Source organism: Leptidea sinapis, chromosome Z, assembly GCF_905404315.1.
Source record: "Leptidea sinapis chromosome Z, ilLepSina1.1, whole genome shotgun sequence".
Classification (NCBI taxonomy): Eukaryota; Metazoa; Arthropoda; class Insecta; order Lepidoptera; family Pieridae; genus Leptidea; species Leptidea sinapis.
Window position 1 is genome coordinate 36,142,614 of NC_066312.1, and position 23,117 is coordinate 36,165,730.

General features: G+C 35.4%; 1 protein-coding gene and 1 long non-coding RNA gene across 2 annotated transcripts in view; one reads left to right on the forward strand and one right to left on the reverse strand.

Moving 5' to 3' along the window:
- Positions 1-22,993, reverse strand: part of LOC126978579 (adenylosuccinate lyase) — a 40,222-nt gene extending 17,229 nt beyond the window's left edge. Inside the window, exon 1 of the mRNA XM_050827532.1 lies at positions 22,597-22,993. Within this exon, the coding sequence (XP_050683489.1) occupies positions 22,597-22,764 (168 nt within the window). The 5' untranslated portion in view covers positions 22,765-22,993. The remainder of the gene's footprint in view (positions 1-22,596) is intronic.
- Positions 7,734-14,917, forward strand: LOC126978602 (uncharacterized). The gene is made up of 4 exons (XR_007732643.1): positions 7,734-7,806; positions 11,386-11,488; positions 13,108-13,239; positions 13,754-14,917. It is a non-coding gene; the product is annotated as an uncharacterized LOC126978602 (long non-coding RNA).
- Positions 22,994-23,117: the final 124 nt, after the last annotated feature.

Sequence of the window (23,117 nt, forward strand, 5' to 3'; positions counted from 1 at the left end):
GCAACTGATTTTCTGACCTACCAAATATTATTTCGTACTACAATTATTGTATTCGATTGCCATCTTGCAACCCAACAGCGAATTTGTGGATGGAACAGAATAATATAAAAATCGCGATACTAAGAGTTGTAGATCGTAAAAGGGTGAAAATTTGAAGTTGTATGTATTTTTCAATGCTGAATCATAAAAAAATGTCTAAAAAATAAAAAATATAAATTTAGGGGTGGGTTACCCTTATCATTCAGGGGTATGAAAATAGATGTTGGCTGATTCTCAGACCTACCCGATATGCACACAAAATTTCATACAAAACAGCTGTTTCGGAGCAGTTTGGTAACAAACACGGGGACACGAGAATTTTATACAGTTTATTAGATTGCCACCCAAAATATAATATATTTAGTTAACTTTATATTTGATACGTACTACTCTATATTTGAATTAATATGACGTCACTCTCTAATACACACAATCTATGGCGGAGCTCAAGTACAGTGGACAAACGAACATTCGGACACACCGAGCAAACTCGCGACACACGACCAGCACTTACACTACTACCGGTACCTGTTGACACTTCTACCTATATATTTATGAGTCTCAGCGTACGACAGCGTGCGCGGACAAGGAGTGAGTACCTACATATACAAACTGGTGTTACTTAATGTTTTAGATCGTAGACACAAGAGAAATATTTTATTAAAGTAAATAACAGTATCAACGACACGCGGAATTAAAAAGTATAAAATATATTTTAAATATTATTATGTTGAGAGTGTTCTGTAGGTACCCACTGCGATGTCAATATAACTGGCTGTACTAAAACATTAAAGTGAGTCAAGTTAGTCAATCTCAAAGGTTACAAAATTCATTTCTACTCTTTTAAATCAATATTATTACAGATTCATCATTTTTTAATAAATATTGTAAAAATAATCTTGAAGAGTAATGAAACAGTTTTTAATTTCAAAACAGCATCGAAACTACTTTTAATATAAAGACTGGATCTCTGATTATATAATTTCTAATAATATTTTGTTTAACGATATCTTCCTCTGGTGATCTTGGCAGCCAAATAAGAACATAGTAATCAGAACAGAGTTCTGTACAACGTGTTCAATATTGAAGTAAATCTAGCCTTGAAGGCTCACAGAGTGGCACTAATACGAGACGTCAGACGACGGACCAGCCTTCATTGCAGAACATAGCTGTCAACCCTGAAATGTAGAGTGGGGTAGTGGCTCTAGTGCTGACATCGAATATGTATAACCATAAAACATACATTGTTTAATATGATCTTAAACAAACTATTTGTGTCCTTCAATAATACGTGTGTTGTAGCCTGTAGGACAACGGCCATTGATATATATTTATATCTAACGTTAACAGAGCTGCTCGACATATCCGGGATCTATGTTCCTCATCGTCGAACTTCGGGAGGAGGGCTCAGCCTTCCACTCTTATGTCAATTAATCAATCAGGCTGTTTGTATCAGTGGTGGTCAGGGCGGTTCTTCGAGCCACAACAAATATCTAAAATCTGCCGTCTGGACCCAAGCTTACTCAATCTACTGACAGATGCCGATGGTCTGTGCTGGTTCTTCCTTAAAGGCCGGCAACCATATTGTGATTCCTCTGGTGTGCGAGTGTAGTGTGTGTGTGTGGCCTGCGTGTACCTGCCGCGGCGCTCGACCGGAAACTGTAGAAAGTGTGTTTTCAATTCACAAATAGCTACATAACATTACACATATCTGTAGCTCCTGTGATACTGAGAGCGTCCTTCATGGCATAACGAAAAATAATTCAATGATAAACTCACGCCTCTGGAATTAAAGCAATTCCAGCAAAATGTATACTCATATATGACAACCTAAAACCGTAAACTATATGATAACGGTTGAAAATAAAATACTAAAAAAATGATCATTTTACAATTAAAACCATAAAGTTAGCTTGAACAAAAGTGAACCTTGTCTTGAGTCAGGTCGACCTACAGGGAGACAAGCTGGTCAACCTTTAATGCACGAGTGACTCATTGACCACAGTCCACACAACGAAACAATCTGTTCAGCTTCATCAATCTCAACGTTAACCAAATCTATTTAATTCTAGAGAAACCATTAGCTCAACCAAAGTCCTAACGTGATAACCAGAACATTATCAATTGAAGGAAATCTAATGTATGGAAGAACGACATACTGACGAACACCAGTTTAAGATGAGCTGATGTGGTGCGGTGCTGCCATGTTCAACTAGCATATTGAACAAAATACCAGGTGCCATTGTTGATATTTAGTGAGCACACGAGGCCATACGTACAACCCATGTCGTAACACAGTGAGCCGTGAGTGAACACAAATAGAATTGGACCGAAATGATGGTGGAACAGTTTGGAGTGCTCTCGACTGGCTCAGAACCAGACGCCCATCATAAGTCAACAACGTATAATGGCTTCCGGATCCATAACTTTAGCAATGTTGTATTTGATATTATTGCAGAGTATGTATGTTGTCTAAGCATTGCTCTGATTAAACTTTATTAAAAATAGAAATCTTTCAATATGTCACTGATGTTCGAGGGCGATCTTCAGTAAAGAAGAAATGACAGTTATTTAGAAGAAAATGTTGAGGTTTTTTGGTCATCCATAGAGGATGGATGGAAGTGGATTAAATTATACAAATTATAAGAAAATGAGAATTATTACTCGTGGGCGAACACTCTCGACCAGGTCGTTGTTGTACTCAAATAGGAGTCAACGAAGTGGGAGGGACCAGGGAGATATGTCAGGATAGAGACAGACGCGAGTGTCTGTAGGTCGGTAGGGATTGTGTATACTTTATGTATGTATGTTGTATACAGTCCAGTGTCCACCAGGGGCCTGTCTCACCGCGACCGCACACACACACAGATCATCGGTAATTATACAGCGGACAGGTGAACAAAAAAACAATTTGTCTTACATTTGTGAGCGAAAAAATGGAAGAGCAAGTAACAGTAGTAGGGTTCATGTGATTGAGACGTTTACGTTTTAATAGAAGATATTATATTGTTTGTTATAATTATTCGGATGTGACGATGTCAGTGACGTATACGGGAGAGGCTCGCGGGGAGATCTGGACATGAGAGGCAATGAGGCGCGACTGGTAGCGGGCGGCGGGCGGCAGAGGATCGGTCCTCACTCGTCGCCGTCGGCACTCACAAGTCACAACCAACGTCGCTCCGCCGCGCACCAGCCGCGACCACCAACCACACTGCGACCCCGCTCACTCAGTTACTCAGTCACTCACCACATTACCACCACAGAGCTACGCATTGGTGTTATCAGTTCCAGGACTCGTACGTCCTAATCCTTTGTCTTAGGTAAGTCTACTATTAATTATATCCGTTTTTGTAAAAAAGAATGTGTTTTTTAAATAATTTTTTTTCATTTTATAGCAGAAATATAAAGGGTGTATTTATTATTATTATTTTCGTCTACATTATTATTAAAGTTAAAGTTATTATGTTTATTGTGTTCGACGTGAAAAATATATCTTTGACTTTATAATACTGAAAATGCGATAGTGATTATAATTTTTTATACTTTTTTAATAAATTCTCTTCGTACGATATTTACTATTGTTTTAAATAATAATTATAAAACTATGGTAGCTGCTTTACCTAACCCTACGAAACAAATAAATGTTTATTTGTATGTTGGTCACCAGTCCTCCAACAAGTAGTATCATACATGTAGGTAACAGGTAACACGGTATACTGTGAGAGACATCCGTCGAAGCTCAACACCGAATGAAATGAATCTTCTTTATTTTTATGAATCAATTTAAGTATAACCACTCCAAGCTTACATACATACATACATCAATCATTTTAATATAATATTATCAGAGGAGAGAATACCGAATACATAACAGAGTTGTTCTAATATCTTCCATAGACAAACATCCGTCAACTATATTTTTATTTAATTAATGTAGATGACGATACTCTATTGCTAAATATTTTAAAAGTTGTATTTTATAATAAACTAACTAAAAATATTAAAAAATTACATTATATTATATTATAATGTGAAAGATTATTTGAATGTTAAAAATAATTGGGAGTGATATTTGTAAATTTATTGTTATTGAATGTTAGTTTATTAAAATTATATTCATAGTTTTTTTTTAAATACTTCATTCTGACTTGCACTTAATAACTTATAAAGCTTTACAGTGAATAAAGTTATTTTGAATATAAATATATCAAGGTATCACCAGCACGGGTTACCATGTCACATCTCAATAAGTCGTCGGTACTAATTATATATAACATTTGAATAAAACACATTTAGAAATGATTAACATATAAAATACTGAATTTTACCATAAATCATAACTAAAGTACACATTACATTAGTAATTACTTTTAATAGATTCAATAATCTGCTGATCCCGACAGTTGGTTCTGTTATTATTATCGTGTAGGTTACAGCAACAGCCGTGACGGAGTGACCAGGCACGTTAACACGCACCTCGTCACTCCACCTGCAGGCTATTGCTAAATGGATATTACTTATTATAAGGATTAAGTCTTACTCGTGTCCTACTGTCCAACTTAGTATTCACGGTGCCATTTATAACATGCATAAGAATGCTACTCTACTTAAATATGTCACATGTATAAATATTATTAAAGTGTGTTTACTCATTAACATAATATGAGTATTAAACAATGTTTATTAACCAAATTCATCCTTCCCGAACCCGCCATCTATATATCATACACAGTCATACATCATTGAATTATTACCAGAATAACATAACGAATTTAATGACTCACGAATAATAAAATTAATTACATAATGATAGTACAAAACTATTTATAATATTAAAAGAACCGCTTCACAACTGAGCAACGCTTTTGGAATAACGTTCACTGGAAATTCTGGAACCAACAATCAAATTATTTAAGAAAATAATATTTACTCGAAAGATTTTGTATAAGCTACTAGCTGACCCGACAGACGTTGTTCTGTATATAATAAATAAAATATTTTTTTTATATGAATTTGTCAATAATATATCATAACATCAAAAATTACTTTGTAAAATATGCACCCTGCTGTCGTAATGAAATTGTTTCACAGCAGAACTGTCAAACCATGCGTCAATAAATTCTCTCATAGAAATTATGTATGGACATATCAAAGGAAAAACAAATTTGTTGTTTTTATTTTATTTAGCAGCATTTTCCTATTTATTCACCTTTTAAACCTTCCCTGGACTTCCACAAATAAGTCCACCCGTTCTCGACTTTTAGCAAGACTAACGAACAGCAATTCATTTTTCTATATATAGATTATACATGTATTATTTGACATTTACTTAAGTATAGTTAGCTAATAGTCGGGCCGAGCGTCGCGTCGCCCGGGTATTCCCAGCCCACTAGGCCGGCAGTAGACGCGGAGGACCCGGGACCGGGACAGTAGTCGGGTGGACAGCGGACACGTGCGAGTGGTCGCGGAATGCGGCGCGGGAGTGCTTCATTAATAATACAAGAGGTAGTTTCACTGCACTCAGCACTCGCCACTCGCAGTTGGAAAGTCGAGCTGCACGCAATTATTCAAAAAGTGTGCACCAATGTGTGCTATTGGAAAGTTGTGGCGGGCGAGCGGCGACGCGCTACGCTAGCGCCCACGCCGCGGCCGCTAGCAGCCGTCTCCTGTGACACATGCGAGCCTGGTACCGCCGCGGCTTGTTTTGAAACTTTACTTCAAAACAACACCGACTCCACCAAAACAGCAATTCCATTGAAATGATTGTCGTGCAGAGCCCGTGATCTGGATCAACACAACAACTAACATTCTATCCGGTTGTGTTGAGCAAAAGCATTCAGTCCTCTCATATATACATCAAGTAAGAGTCTCGGCACAATATTAATGAAGTATTAGGTTAATAATTCCAAAATAATACACATAATATTTTTAACTGCTTTTATCTATGTATAATCATTGTAAGAGGAGTAGGTATGATTGTTCAACTGTAAAGTAGATCCAGTAGAATTGTAGATGAAGATTTATGGATAATCGCGCAATCGGTCCCATCTTCGGAATGCACTCCATTCGAAACTAACACACAGCAAATAGGTTCACTGTTATTACAATAAAGTCCAATTCAAAAATATTTACTAGTACTTCATTATTAGGTCAAAAATGACGCTTGTGATGTCAAACATATACTGTATTTTACTACCGCACGGAAAGAAGATCTTTTATTAGAAGAAATGACAAAAAATGTATTGCATTAATATCTTTTAAATATTTACAGCTTCATATATAGTGATGAAGTTAATAAAATAATATAAATTACATTTAGTGTTGCAACAATAAACATACTGAAAATAAACAAAGATGATATGAAGAATGATATGAAGATATACATCTCTCAATAATATAAAGGATAACTTTAAATTCGACAACAAGAAAGCTCAAATCTTTTAATTGTGGCCAATTATACACCAGATTCGTTTTAAATATTAATAATTCCTTTAGATTTTATTAGGATTATATAGTTTTCTTCTGGTGTCTGTTACAAGACAGTTGTTATCCACAGTGGTCACACACGTACCTACCATCAGGTGACTAGTATTTTTGACCTCCTGAGAACCGTTACAGTTGACCGAATTATTTTATGTAACTGGATAAAAATATTATATTTGAGTCTATGTTCCTCTCATTCTACCTAAATAGAAAAAGACCCTGTTTACATCCAAATCCATTTAGTTAGAGCGTTAAGAAGTAAAAAATAAACACACAAACTTTCACCTTTATTATATGAGTGATTATTGATAAACAACGTAAAAAACTTATAGCAACCTTCTTTTTCGTCAGGGTTTATTAAAATACAACTGCTACTCCACCACTGGTGTTATAGTCCTAATTGGGTTCTAAATTCAAGATATACAGCTTAAGTTGAAAAAATGTTTACATTGCTGCCTATTGGCCACTAATATTTTAAGCAACAGGAGTAAACACAGAAATGTGTAGATATGGCAGGCGAAGCTTATTATGGTGTCATTTGTGGCATGTGCGATATTTTGGCTTTGTTTTGTGTATGTCTATGACTTATGTCAAGTGCGATCGCCCGGGCTAGATAACTGATATTGTTTGTTATTTATAATCCAAGTCACTAGCGACAATAATTTAATTATATATATATTTTAGTTTTATTTTGTATAACTTGCAATGAGCGATTCTCTCCTAACACAGATTATCTAGATCTACCAGGAGAGTTTCATATGTCATTGTAAATGACTGTGTAAAAATAAAGAAATTTTGATTTGATTTTTTGATTTTGTTTGACGTGAATTGTCCATATGTATAGAACGTTTTTGTTTCTGCATTAAAATTAGCCCATTTGCACTCTGCAAGATAATGCTTGAGTTTAACTGTTTTTGTTTATTTTTATTTATTTGCAAAGCTGAATGTAAAACGTATTTGATCACACGACAATGGTACGACCGAACTGAAGTGGTCATGAAACCATCATCGAAACTTTCTTCAATTGATTGTATCCTAACCGTTAGAACTGATTAGTGGCGGTGATCACTTAATTGGTGATCAAGTGTGTGTTGGTGTCCGAAGGTGTCGGAGCCGGGCGGCGCGCGCGTGCTGTGGAGAATGTCTGCGGGGACGGGAGCCGACGAGCGGGGGGGGGACGCGCCCAGCGGGAAGGGCGGCGAGGGGGGCGCCGGCGAGCGGGGCTCGGGGGCCGCCGCCGCGCTCCAGAGGAACTGGTGCCTGGGGCTGCGGGCGCTGGAGCTGGTGAGTGAGGGCACACACACACGTAGGTAATGTGCTTTGTAAATGTTATTTGCAGTCCCCGTCAAGACCGCACGAACTACCCGACCTTAGCTTGAGTCCAAGTTCCGGACTTTATAAGAACAAAACACTGGCCCTCGTGTAGCCACGTACTCACTACCAATTATGGTTATATTAATAAGACATGGCCTCTCCACACGACGCGAGCACATCGCGTGGCAACTGGATGGAACTCTAGAACAATCTATATCATTACTGAGTGTTATTATAAATAAAAATAATACCAACATTTTCAAGAGTTCCCGAGAGAGAGCGATACTTATTTTATGTCGGGTCCATACACATATGACAAATATGTGCAGGTACGTTGTGTTAGCAGGCATTCTGCTACTGTTTACTGAATAATATAAACACTTATTATTCTCAAATGGATAGATTAATATTGATTGCGGGTCGAGTTGTAAAGTAAGTGGCTGGCGAAGGGGCGAGGGGCTATGAGTTCGATTCTCGCTTTTTCTACTTTATAATCCGGACTGCAACATCTGTGTGTGCAACATATTACCGCCAGTATTATCAAATGGAAATAAAAACAGAAATCAAACAAGATTCCAATATTAAGTTGACTACAATTAAAAGTGAAATTAACGTCAGATTGATATTATACGTAGTTGAACTCCTTACATTAACATAAGTGCCTCTTGGTAACAAAGTCAATCAATACGGTACTACACAGCTGTACTGCTAGAAGCCAGCTCGCGTGCGTGGGAACAAGCCCGGCTGTCAGGTGCAGACACCTACACCGGGAGATGACCTCTAACCCCATAGTAAAACATGTAATAATTTCTCATATTGACAAAAATCAATTGGTTTAGAGAACAGATTAGGATAATTATTAATATAAACGAGATTTAAAATTGGTTTTCACAAATAAGTTTCACTTCTGACATGTGTACTTTGTACGCACGACATTTTTTGTGTTGGTGCTTTGGACGTAGCTGCCCCCCTAAGGACACCTCCCCTAAAAGTGGAGTTGAAAAAAATACTGGAGACTTGCCTTGTGGGGTATCGTTGGATAGGTCTTTGAAAGTTAGACTCAGGTTTGATACATGACATTTCCTTTGGTCTTTTGAAAATAATGTGGGGAAGATATACGTAACATTTATGTAATAGCTTATACCTTATGATTACAATATCTATTGAAATAACTCTTCTTGACATAATATTGTGGTAATAATTTATAAGAAGGGTAGAGCATCTTGTGGTTAAAAAGGGGATGAAAATTTTTTTTGCATGTAGGGTATCACTAGATATAGGTCTATCAAAATCAAATTGTGAGATTTTTTAATTTGATTAGTAACGGAATGTGTTTTGTAAATATTGTGGGTGAAAAGTCGAAATATAATATTTCTGTATTTTAGGGAATGAAGAATTAATTTAGCATGTGTTGTTAAACAGGCCTTTTATAATATAATTTATGTTTATGAATGAATTCTAATTTTGACGATGTAAATGACACCCATGAAGAAAATTTTGTAGATTTCATTGGCGCCATCACGGATTTCGATTTAGACCCGATGTTCGTTATTGTTGACCCCCAGAACCACGAAAATGACACCCATGATGAGAAGTTGGTGAATTTCATAGGCGCCATCTTGGATTTCGATTTTGACCCGATATTCGTTATTGTTGACCCCGAAAACCATGAAAATGACACCCATGAAGAGAAGTTGGTAAAATTAATAGGCGCCATCTTGGATTTCGATTTTGACCCGATATTCGTTATTGTTGAAACCGAAAACCATGAAAATGACACCCATGAAGAGAAGTTGGTAAATTTCATAGGCGCCATCTTGGATTTCGATTTAATATAGACATTATATTTAGAGATGAACTTGTAAATCACTCATTCTTCAATTTTTTGTATTTTTATACAGAAACATATTTTTTTGTAAATCTGACTGCGTACAAAATATATAAAGTATCAAATACAGTATTGTAGAGCTTCCGAATCTTTCCGACTACGAGCTGCTACTTACAACCGACATAGTGTCTACCCACGACGGCGGCCGAGCGCGATAGATCTCTCTGTGCAATGCGTACGGGCTACGGAGGGAGAAAATAAAATAACCCTTATTACCACACTTTAAAGCTCATGCTTATCAGAAAAATATATGAATTTTAGACGATTCATTTTTATTTTTTTCTGAGATTACTTATAACATATGCATTAATTTATTTCCTTTTTTTTTTTAAATATTATATCTGCTTTCCTTACGTAATTTTTAAGAGACATAATTATGTAAGTAGTAGCAGAAAACTGATCCTAAATGAAGCCCCATTTCGTCATTTTTGTGTGAAGAGGTAACGGATAATCGTTTTTACGACATAAAATATCAAAATTTCAAAGCAATATATCCCGCTAATTGGAGATAAAGAAGTAATCTATTTGTAGCAATTTTTAGTTTTGTTAGTTTTAGTTTCATTTCATCACAAACTACCGAAAAACATCTTATTTTTGTCGGATTCGTAAACGCGTACTTAAGTTCTCAGAAATTAGTTCTGTTTCAAATCACATTTTTTTCAAATCCCTTCGGTCTCCATTACTTACGTATATATGTTACAGTTATTTAATAAATCCATTTCTAATATTGTATGAATAATAGATAAACAAGTCCTGTAAATGTAGGTATCTAAGTCCATAATTACTAATATAATAACTTATATTTGGATTGCAGGGTTCGAAATTGAATAAAAAAAATCAGTCGCGATATTATGAGATATTGTTATACATATTTGTAATACACAATGTACTACGTACTTCCTAAAGTAGCGACGTGCGAACAATGAACAGTAAACAGACTTTATAATTACTGTTATTATGACACTTGAGCGATGTTACATGAGGCGCGAGTCCCAACTCGCAACTCGTGAGTCGTTAGACAACGAGGAGGAAATACTGATCTTGTAAGATTTAATAACTACACGAAAATAATACTGCGACTTGTTTATTTTTGTACAATTACCTACACACTCATGCAGCGGACCTGTTTCTCCACGTTTGTCATTTACTTCCGTGGTCTTCACTAACATTTACATCTAATGCAATTAGTCAGAAGTCCACTCAAATATAATTTGTGGCCATTCAGTTCAATGAGTTTAGTTTTGTAAAGATCCTTGCTATACTTGTAACTATATCAATGATCTTTGTAAATCGCACGAAGGAGGAAGGTCAGATGTTCATACAGGTAAAGATCGTAGTTTACTTTGGAGCGTTCAAGCGATCAAGACATTCACAGAGAAATGAAACCCGACGATCCCAGAAACTTGTGCGTATATTCTAGTTTTATTTGTGATTTCCAGTTTCTTTGAAGTCAATTTGGCTTTGTCTTCCCGATACACGAAATGGTTTCCGCTCAAAATTGGGAGACTCCGTATTACATTAGACGACCCTTACGACGGATCAATCAATTTGAGATAAGTTACTTTTAAAAACAAAATAAGATTATTTGATGTAGAGGCTGTGTTCAGTTGTGTTGTGAGCCTCACCGGATGGTATGTGATGGTCGTGTGTGTGTCCCGCAGGTGCTGTCAGTGACGGCCGTGGGGCTGCTGACAGGCGCGCTATCCTGGCCGCAGGTGGTGGCTGGTCACCGTCACATCGCTCTCATGTACTCCGCCTACAGCAGTGAGTACCACCTCCTTACTGATTGTCTCTCCACTCGTCACCACGTTGGGTTAACATCTTTCTTCGAATTGCAGCGCTTGAACACTATTTTCTCATTCTTATTCTTTCTTGTCAACTTCTTTCAAGCTACAAAGCGCTAATGTAAGTACAAAAATTAGGACTAAATAAAAGTTTGCACGAGTCAGGCCTGCTTCATATCTTTGCACGTGTAACACATTTATAACAATCGTCAGTCTGAAGACAGACCTCGCACGTCGACGGAGCACGCTCGTCACTACCGTCTGCGAAAGTTCGCTATCTAGTACATACGAAAAGATTTAATATTAAATTTCAAATGCATTTCATAGAAATCCCTCAGGCCTGAGAAGAAGTGGCGCAACTACAACGTTCGTCTTATGCTCCACTGATGTCTGATAGTACTTGTAGTGTTATAATGTATGTCAACTCAAGATAACATTATATTGGCCGCCGGCCGGCCTTGTTAACTGGCGAACCGGTAAGTGTCCGGGTGTTGAAACTAAACAATCAAACTTAACAAATTGGAAAATTACAATCAATACCAAACCTGGTCGGCTGGAAACAGGTCACGGCCCACGTGCTTGTGTCATTGTATTGGATACACAACACGACCAGCGCTGAGACTGTACCAGCGGACACCTACCAGCTACCGTAAAATATATCACATTCGACGAGACGGACGTCGGACATTCATGTGGTATATATCGCAGCAGCAGGCGCGGCGCCAGGTGGTAGTCACTATCTCACAAAATCATCGTCATTGGTTGTGGTTCTATAAACACTGCACACAGCAACAAGTCAATTACACACATCATGTTCTGGGCGCTGCCCATTTTTTATCAAAACAATCAAGATAGTTTTTGCCGTCCCAGCGAAGATTGAGTATTGTTACTCAATGTCAACTCTCATTAACTCATCAAGACTTACTTACAGCCGCAGCCCGCAATGTTCACAAACAACTGTCAGACAAGCATGTCATGTATAACATAATAATTATAATATATAATATATACATATTGAATAATGTTAAACGGACAAAGCCACAGAACAACAACTTGTAACTGATTCATTACAAATTAAATTAATATTTAACAATCAACACGTGACACGAAACATGATCGTTGATACCAATAATACATAATGCAATCATTTGAAATCAATTTCACTAAACTGCAAGTGAATTCTAATGAATTTTGAGAAAGTTCTGACTGCGTGCAGTAGAAAATTACTGCGATGTTATACCGTTATATTGAGCAACTACACAGTATTCGAATGATTCGCCATTTTTTAACATTTTGTAATGATCGGCGAGAGAAATGCTTGAATTTTCACCAGCGCAGCGTTTGTCAGTTCTGATTCAATCTCGCAACGAACTCTAGGAAACGAATTTTAATTTTATCAAAGTTTTGCGACGGCGTGGCGGACGAGAGCTATCGAGTGAAAGAGAAAGAGTCTGTGTAGGCAGGCGAGTGACAACGAAGGGAGGTCATTATGTGAGTTTAGTTCGTGGTCGTGGAGTTAGTGTGAAGTATGTGGCGCTTGAAGAATATGAGTACAGAATGTAACTGTTAGTTGAATTATATCAAGTGCATCTCCCGCAGGCTACGTCATCATCTGCGGCGTGCTGGTGGGTGCTCGTCTCCTGGGCGAGGCGGGCGGCTGGCGCTCGTCGCTGGCCTTCTCCGTGGTGGGTGCGGCCATGTTCACGGCCGCCGCCGGCGTCGTGTTCTTCGGTGAGTGGGCCGCAGGCAGATACAGCGCTCCACGTCGGTCTCACCGGGCGATACTCGATCTCTTGCAAAACTACCGTCGCCGACCGTATGCAGCGTGTAACATGTGGCGGGCGAGGAGCCACGCGGGCCCGGGGTTGGCGGTCAACGTGAGTTTGAAGACAAGCCGCGACTTGGTATGACACAACATTTAGAACGGTGTCTACATAATATAGTGTCCAGAACAGGCGAGCCCATGTTGTCCAACACTTTTAACGATGTCCTTGTTATAATGTAGCGAGCCTTATTTGGTCGGCCGTGCTGTATTCAACGGACATGTTATGGATCGCCTCATTGTCTTGAGCTGCGCACTTCCGGGCATAGCTGCCGGACGATTCTCCGGGTACTATTATATTGTCCAGTACATATTTGGAATAAGTTATCATCTCTTACTATCTTTTGATCCCTCCCAGATTGTTTAGCATTCCAATAATAGAAGGATGCACATTTTAAAGTGAAGCCATATTGTTTATTTCAGACTGGCACAGATCGTACTACGCCAACCTTCGCCCCAACAAGGAAGCCTACGACCTGCTGCTGTCCTCTGGGGTGTTCTCCGTCATCAACGCAGCAGTTTTCCTCGTTCACGCATTCCTTACTTTCAGAAAGGAAGCAGATTATTAATTAGGACAGACATGACATGACGTGTCACCTATCATCATTATAATATGGCCGCTATTAGTTTAAACAGATCACTAATAATTAAGTTTAAAGCATGTTATAAACATAACAACGATACTATCACTATTTGTTCACTCCAAAGTTAATTAGCTATAATATTAATTAAGAAATCTGTATATAAAATATGTTGTCCTATGTTGTACATTCCATTACGACATTTGAATTGTCTTTTAAAGTTTAAGTTTAATTTAAGAGTTGCGAGAGCCACCGTCGTAACATGACTCACCTCTAGTAATAATATAATATAATGCACAGTTTTAGTTAGTAACAGCTTGTAAGTATTTTATGTTATGTTATAGTTTTAGAATAGGAAGACCAAAGCAGTAATCAGTATCCGTCCACTAATTGTAGATTATAAATTTATTTTTCAGTCTTCATAATAAATATATAAAGTCTTATTTTATTTCTAATTACACATTTATATATTATTATTTATTCTTTGCTTATTTTTAATGTTTATGAGATTTATTGTTTTATATTGACTGTATGACTTAAGTTGTACCACTCATAAGCGTTCCTGTTTACTTCTTTTTTGTTCTTTAAATCTTTGTAACGAACTACTTTATTAGTAAGTTAAAAGATAATTCACGGTTTTTAATATAGCATTTTTGTTAGTGAGTAAGTAAGTAACCTTTACATCATTTTAACGGCAAGGGTAATTATTTATTTAAACATATTAATCATAGATTGTTAAGTGCATCAATGTTTATTTCGGCGCTAATGTTACCTTAATATATATAAATTTCAAATCATATTTACAGAAGGTACTCGCGTAACGTTATCCATCGTATAACAATTGTATTAATTAAATATAAAAGTTTATAATTTGTTCTTGTGTAGTTATATAATATATAAGAACATATATAATACCAAATATATATTATGTACTTACAACTTGATATTCAAAACATTTAAATTGTATTCATGCATACGTTATAATTAAATATTGTATTTATGACAACTTGTTGTTTAATTAACCTTTTATTACTTAGAAAGTGCTTTTATTAAATGTGCTCATAGATACTCCTTCTGGAGGGCATTTGTCGCTCGTAGTGATTGCACATGATTGATGCTCGCTTGGCTTAATTATAATTTTATTACATATCTTTATCAGAATAAATATGGGCTTAGAAGTGTCACATCAAAATGGCCGAAAGCTATTTTTAAAATAGGCAACAAAGTGTCGAGTTGTGCATGACACAATGAGTGATTTTATATCAAATATGGTACAATAGAAATTACGCTGGTAACAAACTAAGGCCGGGTACCTCAGGGCAGTGTCCTAGGTCCCTTATCCTACTACATTATCATTGACCTTTAAGTCGTGTTAAAAGCTGAAGACATTACCACAGGTAATTATCCCCGACATAAACTCAAAAAGCCACACGGCTAAGTTATACCTGTATGACGAAATCATTAATATGGCTAAATGGTCAAAAAGTACTAATTTAAATATTAATATAATGATATTATAATAAAAATTAATCATAAAAATTGAAGAGGCTGAAAACATAAAATTTTTAGGTAAAATAATGAATGGTAAGCTCACGTTGAATATATAGGGGAGAGTTTGATAATTCCGCGCAATGTCGTTCTATACATATGGACATATCATTAGCAGTCTGACAGTGCAACGGCAAAAGTGTGCTTAAAGACAATGTAAGCACAGTTTTCTCCTTAGTCGTGGGTCAATTGTGTGGCAATCAACAAGCCTAAGTGTGCTATAAAAAGTGTGTAAATAATACATTAACGACTCAAAAATAAGATGGTGTGATCACCGGTAAATTCAAATTCAAATATTTTTATTCAAAATAGGATGTGACATCACTTATTGAAAGTCAAAAACTACCACCACCCATTCCAAAATGAATGCCTCAGACCTGAGAAGAATGGGCGCAACAAACACAGCGGGCTTTTTTTTTCATCGAATAAATATGTTTACAAAGTAATATTGTACAATTAAACTTATTATTTAATAGCCTGAGGGCGGTCACTCCATTCCCAATCTGTGGTATCATTAAGAAAGTCATTTATGTTATAGTAACCTTTACCACACAAACGTTTTTTTAACAATTCTTTTGAATAACGTGATACTTTTGTTTTGAACATTTTCTGGGATCTTGTTGTAAAAACATATACATCGCCCCACAAAAGACTTACTAACTCGACTTAGCCGAGTAGTAGGCATCATAAGTTTATATCTGTTCCTGGTGTTAACATTATGGTTATAACAGTTTCTGGCAAATTCACTTATGTGCCTATGAACATACATTACACTATCGAGAATATATTGAGAAGCAACAGTCAAGATGTTAATTTCTTTGAATTTTGCTCTCAATGATTCTTTAGGACCTAGGTTATAAATAGCCGAATAGCCCTTTTCTGCAGCACAAATATTGTATTAATATCGGCAGCGTTGCCCCATAGCAATATACCATAGGACATAATACTATGGAAATAACTAAAGTATACTAGTCGCGCCGTATCTTTGTCAGTTAATTGTCTCATCTTTTTAACCGCGTATGCTGCAGAACTAAGTGTGTTCACCAATCCTTCAATATGGGGGCCCCATTGTAATTTGGAATCTAGAGTTATGCCAAGAAATATAGCACATTCCACCGGTTCTATCACCTCTCCGTTTAACAAAACATTTGCATTTACAGTTTTGACATTTGGTACGGTAAATTTAATGTATTTAGTTTTCTTGCTATTTAACAATAGGTTATTAGCGCTAAACCAGTACACGATGTCAGATAGAATATCGTTCACTTCGTCATACGTAGCTTGGTTTCTTTTCACTTTGAAAATCAGTGAAGTGTCGTCCGCAAACAACACTACCTAATTTTTTTTCTCTATAAGATTAGGAAGATCATTTATATAGATAAAGAAGAGGAACGGTCCAAGAATAGACCCTTGTGGTACCCCCATACTGAGAGGGGTCCCAGGAGATCTCCTGCCATTCACGTAGACCCTCTGAATTCTATTGTTTAGATATGAAGTCAGAAGATCGAGCGCAGTTCCTTTTATGCCATAGTGGTATAGAGCGTTGAATGTTGAACACAATCAAAAGCCTTAGATAAATCACAAAAGATGCCAAGTGCATTCTGCGATTCCTCCCAAGCAGCAAAAATATTCTTGATTAGCTCAACACCTGCATCCGTTGTTGAATGTCCCCTAGTAAAGCCACATTGTTTCAAATGAAGTAACTTATGAGAGTTAAAGTAAGTAAGCATTTGGCTTAAAATAATTTTATTCAAAACTTTTACTAAGGGTCGGCAAAACCGACACAGGACGATAGTTATTCGGGTCAGAAGGGCATCCCTACTTAAATATTGGTATAATTTTACTATGTTTCAGAAGGTCGGGAAACACGCCACGATTAATACAATTATTAAAGACTATTGCAAGATATGGTGCTATGACATCAATTATTGAACTTATTATTTTAACAGAAATGCCCCATATATCAGCAGTTTTTCATGTGGAGAGACTTAAAAGTTTTAATTATTTCTGCAGGGCTAACAAAACTAGAATCGAAAGTTTGTTGGCATTCTTTAACATTTTCCAGAAGAAGTGACTCAGCAACACTGGTGGAGGAGACAAGAGTCCTTGTGATAGAAACTGGAATGTCAGAAAAAAGTTTCTCAAAAGCAGAAGCAACTTCCTGCTGAGATTGAATTATAGTATTGTTTATTGATAGATTGTATTCAATGTTGCGGTCTTTCACTCTTCCAGATTCCTAGTTAATCACATTCCAAGTCATCTTTATTTTATTCGGTGCATTTTTAATTATCTGTCTGATATGCATATACTTTGCAATGAAACAAACACTTTTAAATAATATAGAGTATTTTTTAACATACTCGAGAAAAGAAGCATCATGATTATATAATGATGTCTCACTATATAGTTCATATAGCCTTTGTCTGCTCTTAAGAATGCCAGCTGTGCCAGCAAATCATTAAATGACAAGAGACCACATGATTTGACTGTCTTTGAAGTAAATATCGGTCCTGCGCTGCAAACTTGTTTCAATTATTTTAAATAACATATTATCATACATTTCATTGGGATTAATATTATATTTCAATAAATCCAAATTTGAGAGTTTAACTGACACATTACCTCTATATTTCTCCATTCGCCTATTATTCACAGGAACAAACGTAAACTTTTTAATTTTAGTACATTTATTGACCTCAATATTAAAAGAGGCTAACTGACCAAAGTGGTCTGAACTCAGTTTGTTTATTATTGCCTGAAAAATGGGTTTATAATTTGAAAATATGTTATCAATACAGCTTTTGGAGGTGCCGGTTACTCTAGTAGGCTCTAAGAAAATATTGGTTAAATCATATGATTTAAACAAAGATCTGAATCTAATACTGGTGGTGGATTTTTATAATAAATTAATATTAATTATTAGTAAGGGTATTTTATTTACATAAGATTGATATGCAAAAAGCCTAGGTAATCTAATAAAACAAATATTTTTTCATTAAATATGGTATTAATTATTGACAAGTCCCCAGACAAGACCCGTTTGTCAGAATGAGACAGATGAAAGAACATGGTCAGAAATGAAAACAATAGTCGTTTTTTAACCGACTTCAAAAAAGGTGGAGGTTCTCAATTCGTCGATATGTTTTTTATGTTTGTTACCTCAGAACTTTCGACTGGGTGAACCAATTTTGATAATTCTTTTTTTTATTTGAAAGGTGGTGCTTCCATGTTACGAGAATTAGATTTATTAATTAGATTGTATAAAAATACGCAATTATTTTTATACTTTTAAGTGCATATTATATCTATTGTTTTGGAATAGTGTTTTTGAAGTCAGTTGTTTTTTTTGTTAAAATTTTATTTTTAAAGGCTATATATATACTAGTGCTAGTACACGTAATCACGGAAGTATATTAGTTATATTTTAATGATACTTATTTACATCGCAAATATGTAAAAGCTACTATTTTTCAGCTTTCCGGTACACGATATAATGAAAGATAATTGGCACCAGTTGGTAGCAAGAGAGAGATGTGAAGAAATTTCCAAACGAAATAAGCATATTTATATTCCACATTTAAAATTTGACAACAGCTGTCATACAAATAAATGTTGATGCCCGTTTACACTACATATACCAAAAAATACTCGGGAAAAGATATCTAAGACTAAAAGACAAATTTAATTAAATTCAAGGAAATTAACATTTAAACAACCAGTTTAACTAATTATTTTATGTAAATAAAAATATTATATACAAGTATTAGTTTCTCTCATTAAAGGTTACCTTAACTGATTAAATAATCCAAATCGTTTTAGAACGTAACGAAGTAACAAATTTAAACACAAGCCAATAAAAAAAACATACAAACTTTCTCCTTTATAATATGAGTGTGATTTATGATTAAAAACGTAAAAGACCTCCGACTGAACAGATCTTAATCGGAAAATGGGACAGACTGACGAACGTAAAACTTATAGCAACCCACTTTTTCGTCTGGATTTAAAAAAATTACCTAACTGCTACTGCTGTCCAAATCGGGTTCTAAATTCAAAATTCGCAGCTGAAACTGAAATAGTTTTTACGTTGCTGCCTATTGACCAATAATATTTTAAGCAACTGGAGTTAACGCAGAAATGTATACACATAGCAGTAGAAGGTCATTATAGTGTCATTTATGGCATGTGCCATATTTGGGCTTTGATTTTGTATCAGGTGCATTGTCTATATGTATAGAACGTCATTGATTCCGCGCGTCAGCGTAATTCATAAACTATACATTAGTAAATATCCATCCCTATTCTGTGGTTATACATACAATACATTGAACACTGATTGCATTCTTATGTCAGAGAATATAATTATGTACTTGGTTTATCTATTCTCAAATATAAATAAATATAATATAAACTAAATAATGCAATGTTGCAAATGTTGTAGTCCCAGCAAATGTCTAAATAGATATATACCATGTGAATAAATTGGCTCGTTGTTCATCACAGCAAACATATAAAATATGTGATATCCATACAGAATTAAATGATATTTAAGGGTAATTTCAATGCATAAATGCTGTTCGAAAAAAAAAATTAATCAGGCTAATTATTTGCCTTTTGCCTATATTGCATAATTGACGCACTTTCACACGAACTGTATACTTATATTTTAACACAAGATTGATATTCAAATTCGAACAAACATACGAATAAAAATATATGGACATCCATGAGTCCGAAACAAACTTAATTCGGGACCGCCAATGACGTTCTATACACATAGACAATTCACCATACAAAAACAAAGCCGAAATATGGCACATTACACAAATGACACCATAATAAACTTTTACTGCCATAACCAATACATTTCTGCGTTTACTTCAGTTGTTTAAAATATTATTATTGGTCAATAGGCAGCAATATATAGATTTTTTCAGTTTATTCTGCGTATTTTGAATTTAGAGCCCGATTTGGACCATGACATCAGTGACGTAGCGGGTTGATAAAAGAGATCCAGTTCGGCACAGTCGGGGGTTTTGAAATTAAACTTATTTAGGCGCGGCTTGGGGGTAACTCAGACCGTTTCTAACGGAAGTAACGCTTAGTACTTCCGGCAGAAAAAAGTCAATAGCAAAAATAATTTTTAATGTTATAATATAATGTTTTGAAAAAAATTGTTTCAAATTGCTCAGTTATATCTTAATATTTTTTGTAATATCAGTAATATTTTTTGAAAATCTCCAAGTGTTTTTGTTGATTAATTACTCCTTGTGTAATAAATATTAAAAGTTCTGAGTCGGCTTTTGTGACATTCCTTTTTTTTTGGTTGCTTCGTCCATCGGACAGGCAAAGGGTTTGAGCCCATACAGCCATATTCAATATCAATGTTATATTGATATGTGATTGTGTGTTAATTTCTTGTTCTCAATTATTTTATTTAATGACTGAAATTTTTACAAAGTGAAAGTAATATTTATTAATTTTATATCAAATATATAATGAAAATAATAATCATTTAAATAAAATGGCGGAGACCCAGGAACAATTCATCAATAAATAAGAAATTCAAGATCCTGTGACTTGTCGTAAAAAATGTAAGTATTTATTTTTAAATGAATAATATTAATTTAACATTACAATATCATTATTTGTAAAATATATAAAAGTCACTTGTGAAAATAATATTATTAAGGATTATTTTATTCTAGTTAGAGGAAATGCCACTTTTGCTCTAAAGATGAGATTATATCGTCAGCGTTTGCGAAAAAAAAAGAAGGGAACAAATCTAACAATGCTCCTAGCTCCCCATAAATACGTGAGTGTTATTTGGTAACACGCCTTTAATGTCTATGTTTAATGGTATACATTTAATTCTTCCTGTCTCTCAACTTTTTAAGAATATTTGTTATTTGTATATATGTATCTGTTACTTATACCTACCTAAAGATAAAAATTATTATCCTACTTTTTTAGCATGAATTTATAAAGGCTTAAATCCTTTAGTAGTGATATATAAATCAGCCTCGAGGAAATCATTTGAGCAAATGACACTTGACTTATTTGGGTTGTAAAATTCTTTACTACTCTCTCTTGCTACCAAATGGCGCCAAATCTCTTTCATTATCTCGTGTACGGAAAAGCTGAAAAAGATTAGTTTTTAAAGATTTGCGGTTTAAATACGTATCAATGATCACTAGGTAACGATACGTCTGTGATGCCGTGTACACAACACTAATTTGTAATTGTTCACGTTCTTGTAAGGCAATCACATTCACCGCCAATGACTGTCTGTACACAAAATACAATATAGCTAATCATTGTCACCGGGCCTTTAAAACAAGAGCATCTATATAGTTTTATTTCTGACTGTATGCTGGTCGCGTCCTTTCATCTGTCTCATTCTGACAAGCGGGAGAGAAAGGGATGTGAATACTTGTCAATAATTGTACAATATTTAATTTTAAAAAATATTCGTTTAACTAAATTATTTAGGTTTTTTGCCAGCCTATCATCAATAAATAAATATTTTTTTTTGCGTCGTTAACGTATTATTCGATCACTTTTTATAGCACACTTAGACTTGGTGATTGACACACGACTAAGGAGATAAGTGGGCGTACATTGTCTTTAAGCACACTTTTGCTGTTCCGCTTTCAGACTGCCAATGATATGTCCATATGTACATAGAACGTCATTGGGGACCGCAAATATGTTTACCTGTTATCTTTCACTGTTACCTATTGGTGTATTTACAAAAGAAGACTTCGTGGAAAAATTGGAAATGACTCGCGATTCGCGAACGCCAAACAGTTGCAGTGACTTGTGAGTTACTTATTTCGGACATCAATCAACTTCAACAAACTTTCGAAAACATTATGGATGACGGTGAATGAAGTATAAGCAGTGAATAAAAAAAACCTGCAGTTAGCAACAGGCAACTCAGCAGTGAGCAGTGACAAATGACATCTGCCGTGCCACTAATTAAAAAAAAAACATCTCTAAATTGTATGAAACCTGCAATATTTTGGAGGTTATGATTAAAATATTTTTGCCACATGATGTAAGTTCGAACACTTATGACTTATTTATAGGTATTATATTTGTCGAGTCAATCATGAAATTAAAATTTATTCTTACCTTTTGTGCTTTCGCCAAGTAAATCCATAATTTTCGCCAAGTGGAGAATTTCTTCTGATCACTGAAGTTATATTGCATCTCCTTAGAAGCATAACGAGTGCTCAAAGGTGACCGATAATTGCAATATTCTGTATTTTGTAGTTCTAACGGCGCGTCAATAGAAAACATTCTCGTTAATAATTTTATAACTTCTATATCGGCGATCTTGATTTGCTATGACGAAGTATTTATCTAAAGACTAATTAGTAGTTACTATTGAACAGTGCTCACTCTGACGCAAGGTCGATCGAATAATGCGAGTCGCGGGAGACCGAGAATATAACTCTGATAACAAGGTTATCACAAAGCGAACTGATGTAATAACTGTTTACGAAATATTCACCAACATTTAACTATGTCGCTCTGGCTGTCAATAGGTCAATAACCTGTATTATTATAATCGTGAACATTCTTTTACTTTTTTAGTATATGTAATCTGTTCCTTCTTTGTTATAGTTTAAAAAAGCGAGCAAGATTGATTT